Genomic DNA, 5066 nt, shown 5'->3' with positions numbered 1-5066 from the left:
GGGCTGGTGTACAACAGGGCAGTTTTTTAGCCCCAACTCTATACATCATATATACAGCAGATCTTCTAACAGCTAATAATGTATTAACATAACTTTTGCGGATGACACAGCTTTAGTTAATTATAATTCATTATAATTACATGTGTATTAAAATAAAGTATTACACAATACCGAATATAAAAGCACGTCTGTACAAAAACAAATTTTAATATATTTAAATGGCGACGGTAGCGCAATCCAGAAGAAGGAAGTTGCGTTTATATAATGCAAAGTTTTACAAACTGTCAGGGTTGACAACTATTAACACTGAAATCCAGTGTTGTACATTTTTAAGTTCATATCACATCCTCCCTCTTAATTATAGACTAATTTATTTATTTCTAAAATCAGGAGCTGTGAAACGAGTAGCCTGTTGTCGCGATCGGTTGCTTCTACGAATCGGATTGTTTGAATTCTGATCTTCTGCAACGTTTTCCTCTATTTGCGATGGTGCGCTGTTTTGATCCTTAAAATGAGGTACTTGTGTGGATATATCTGGTTGTATGTTTGACTTGTCTTGCAACATAACCGTTGCTGAATGTGTGGATGTCGATTCAGGTACAGGTATCCATTGATCTGGGAGTATTATGCTGGGTGTTTTGTTATTACCTTCTTCGTTTGATCTTGGTTTGAGTTGGTTAATATGACGTCTTATGGTACCTCTGTTTGACTTTACCATAAACATCATTTTTCCAATCGGATGAATTATAATTCCTTTGATCCACTTTTCTCCTTTCGCGAAGTTTCTAGCGTATACTAGTTCATTAGGTTGAAATTTGTGTGTGTCTACGATCTTGGATTTTGACTGTGTTGGTGTCTCAAATAGTTGAGTTAACATGGTACGAACTGAACGACCATGGATAAGTTCAGCAGGTGTTTTACCATTGGAATTAGGAGTAAAACGATAAGTAGCTAAAAATTTTACTACGGCGCATCTGATGGATAGACCTTCATTGATATTTTTTCGAACTGCGGTTTTAAATGTTTGGACAAAACGCTCGGCGAGTCCGTTAGATGCTGGATGAAACGGTGCAGTTGTTATGTGCGTAATACCATGTAACTTGCAAAATTGTTTAAATGCGTCGGATGTTAGCTGAGGTCCATTATCACTAACCAGTGTATTGGGAAAACCTTCTATGGCAAAAATTGATTTTAAAGAATGTATAGTACTATCTGTTGTAGTTGACGATAACTGAGTTACGAATGGAAATTGCGAATATGCATCTATGCATATAAGCCACATAGAATCGAATATAGGGCCAGCGAAGTCGATATGAACACGTTCCCATGGTGCTTTTGCTTCTGGCCAACTAAGGTATTGACGTGTAGGAGCTGGATTGCCAACTTTACAAATTTCACATTGACGTGTCACTTTGGCTATGTCGTCATCGATGTTTGGCCACCAAACGTGATGTCGTGCTAATTGCTTCATTCTTACGGTTCCCCAATGTCCATCATGTAATAGTTCTAGAATATTTTGCTGTAATGATTCTGGAATAACAATACGTTTTACGTTTGCGTGTAAGCAGAGAAGATTTTCATGAAAAGTTAAAGCTAATCTCCGATGAAAATATGGTCTAATTTCGTTATCACCTGGCGATAGTTGTGAAGGCCAACCTGATTTAACAAAATGTTTAACTTTACGTAGTATTTCGTCTCGTTCTGTGTGCTTCCGAATAATATTAGCATTTATTGGTAATTGTACGTGTGTCACATTGTAGCATGCTTCCGATGTATCAAATTGAATATCGGTACTTACAGGTAAACGAGAGAGTGCATCCGCATTACCATGTGCATGTGTATTACGATACTTGATATCGAATTGATATGCCATAAGTATGATGGCCCAACGCTGAATACGATGCGAAGTCATTTGTGGTAGATGCTTGCTTGGATTAAAAATATTTATGAGAGGTTTATGGTCTGTGATAAGTAAAAACTTTCTCCCATATAAGTATTGGTGGAACTTCTTAACTCCGAACACTATTGCTAAACCTTCTTTTTCAATTTGACTATATTTAAGTTGATGCGTATCCATAGTTTTAGATGCAAATGCTATTGGACGTTCATTTCCGTCAGGATAAATGTGCGAAAGAACGGCGCCAATGCCAAAAGATGAGGCGTCGGTTGCTAGTGTAATTGGTAATTGTTCATTGAAATGTGCCAACTGCGTAGCATTAATTATATGTAATTTAAGATCTTTAAAAGCTTGTTGCTGCTCTGAGCCCCATGTAAAATGTACATTTTTGCGGCGTAGCTTATTTAGTGGAGCGGCTAACTGAGAAAAATTTGGAATAAAATTGCAATAGTAATTCACTTTACCTATAAAAGCTTCTAGTTGCGTTATATTCATAGGTGGTTTCAGTTGCTTAACTGCTTGAATGCCTGAATAGTCTGGAAGGATTCCATTAGCGCTTACTCTTCTACCCAAGTACTCAATTTCTTCCTTCAAAAAGAAACATTTTTCCTTTTTGCACTTGATACCGTTGTCTTCGAGAATTTTGATTACTTGCTCTACTCGTTTTACATGTTCTTGCAATGACGGTGCGGTTATAATAATGTCATCTAAATAATTTCCACATCCTTCTATACCGTTGAGAAGTTGTTCGAGATAACGCTGAAAAATTGCGGGTGCGCTGGCAATACCATATGGAAGTCGTTGATACTGGAACAATCCTAAAGGTGTATTGACTACCATTACTTGTTTGGAATCTTCATCCAATTCCATCTGTAAATAAGCATCTTTTAAATCTAATTTCGAAAAATGTGTACCGTGTCGTATTGTATGTAATAGCGACTCTCGTGTTGGCAATGGATATTGCTCAATATGTAATTGTGAATTAATTGTTACTTTAAAATCACCGCATATTCTTACCGACCCATCTGGTTTTGGTGCTAAGACGATTGGTGACGCCCAGTTACTAAATTTTACTGGTTTCCAAATTCCGGTATTAATTAGCCTATCTGCTTCCTCACGGAATTTTGACATTTGCGCGAACGGTATTTGCCTGCTTTTATAAAATTTTGGTATGGCAGTGGTCTGCATACGTATACTTGCTTTAAAATTTTTTATCACGCCAGCATTTGTATTGTTAAATACTGTTTTATATTTATTGCATAAATCTTCAATTTGTTTGATATATTCGCCTTTATCAACTACGTTATCAATTTGCGTAATTTCAAAACCGAATTCTTTGAATAAATCTAGCCCAAATAGATTGTTAGCATTTTCTATATTTGCAACTATTACAGCAATGCGCTTTTGCTTATTTCCACACTTTGCTTTAGTGTGCAATTCACCTAATATTGGAATAGGCTGCTGTCCAAATGCATATAATGTTTTTGTACACTTCTCTAATTTCGGTCTATTCAATATGTTATACGTCTTTAAATTGATTATTGAAACGGTTGCGCCAGAATCTAATTGAAACTGTATTACTTTGTTAGAGATTTCTAAATTGATACATTTTTTATTTGCTTCATCTTCTATTATGCCATTTACAATGTTCACTGTATCCAAGGTACTAACATATTGTTCATTTTCTTGTTTGTTTTGATTCCATTTTCGCTCTGGAATCGTTGTGCTTTTTATAATACTTTTGCTCTGATTTGACATGCAAACTGCAGCAATGTGTCCTTTTTTGGCACATTTATTACATATCGCTTTACGAAATTTACATTCTTCTCTATTGTGCGAAATGCCACAACCTGCACACGACTTCAATTTCACTTGTTTCATTACGTTAGCATTTATGTTCTGTTCTCTTTTCGTTTCATCTTTAGTTGTTTTTTTCCAATTTTTGCGTGTCTGCATTGCGTTCACCTGCATGGTGGATGAATTCGTATTCTCTTTGATGGTTGCTACTGTTTTTGTTGTTGTCTCGTATGTTTCAGCTATTAAGAGTACGTCTTCTAGTGATGGTTGTAATTTTTGAAGAGCGGCTGCGCGGACTTGATCGTATGGTGTGTTAAGTATGATTTGATCGCGAATCATTTCATCTACAAAGTTTGCGGAACAGTTCGTGGCGGAACAATTAAATTTACATTCCCTTGCAATTCCACGAAGTTCGGCAACCCATTCTCGGTGCGTTTGCTTATGCTTCATTTCTCGCTTAAAAAATTCATAACGAGCTGCGACTACATGACGTTTCGACTGGAAATGTTCCGTTAATTTGTCTGTCAACTGAGTGTATGTTTGCGATTGCAGGGTTGCAACGCCGAATAAATTCTTTAAAAGTTCGAACAATTCCATACCGACCCATGATAGAAAAAACGATTTTTGCTTGTCTGGACTGCTTACCGAATAGGCCATAAAATGTTGAGAAAGTTGTTCCAAGTAGGATTCCCAATTCTGATGGTCTTTATTAAATGCGTGGAACGGTGGAACCACTGTTGCTTCTTTTACACGATTAGGATTGTCCGCGTTGAACATGGACTGCTGAATTGACTGCATCCACTGTTTTTGCTGTTCGAGCAACGATGCTGCGAATCTTTGCTGCTGCTGTACTAGCTCTTGTATAAGGCTGTCGTTTGTCATTTTGAAGATTTTACACTACGGCACTTTGCTTTTTCACTTACAATGTTCAGATGATGAATTTTAATCCTCGTCGCCAATAAATGTTGTGTTTGTATTTATTTAATTATAATTCATTATAATTACATGTGTATTAAAATAAAGTATTACACAATACCGAATATAAAAGCACGTCTGTACTCGACGGTAGCGCAATCCAGAAGAAGGAAGTTGCGTTTTACAAAGTTTTACAAACTGTCAGGGTTGACAACTATTAACACTGAAATCCAGTGTTGTACATTTTTAACAAATGGTTAGAAGACAGCAGAAGTAAATAATATCTAAACCGATCACCCAAACCTTTGGCGAAATTTGTGAGGGAAAATAAATAAAACTGATTGAAATATATGTATTAATGAAACTGCTGGTTAATTTTTATTTATTAATATAAAAATGACAAGAATTAAGAGTTATATTTAAGTATATCATTCGTTAATTCGAAACTCTAGGGACT

The 5066-nt window shown here is 36.1% G+C and overlaps 1 protein-coding gene across 1 annotated transcript; it reads right to left on the bottom strand.

The window, feature by feature from the left end:
• Positions 1-273: 273 nt before the first annotated feature.
• LOC126766100 (uncharacterized protein K02A2.6-like) lies at positions 274-4853 on the bottom strand. The gene is made up of 2 exons (XM_050483883.1): positions 2915-4853; positions 274-2767 (listed from the first exon to the last, which is right to left on the bottom strand). The coding sequence occupies exons 1-2, from the start codon at positions 4574-4576 to the stop codon at positions 371-373; spliced, it is 4059 nt and encodes a 1352-aa protein (XP_050339840.1). The 5' UTR covers positions 4577-4853; the 3' UTR covers positions 274-370.
• Positions 4854-5066: the final 213 nt, after the last annotated feature.

Source organism: Bactrocera neohumeralis, unplaced genomic scaffold (assembly GCF_024586455.1).
Source record: "Bactrocera neohumeralis isolate Rockhampton unplaced genomic scaffold, APGP_CSIRO_Bneo_wtdbg2-racon-allhic-juicebox.fasta_v2 cluster11, whole genome shotgun sequence".
Classification (NCBI taxonomy): domain Eukaryota; kingdom Metazoa; phylum Arthropoda; class Insecta; order Diptera; family Tephritidae; genus Bactrocera; species Bactrocera neohumeralis.
This window is presented reverse-complemented; position numbering and strand designations above follow the sequence as displayed.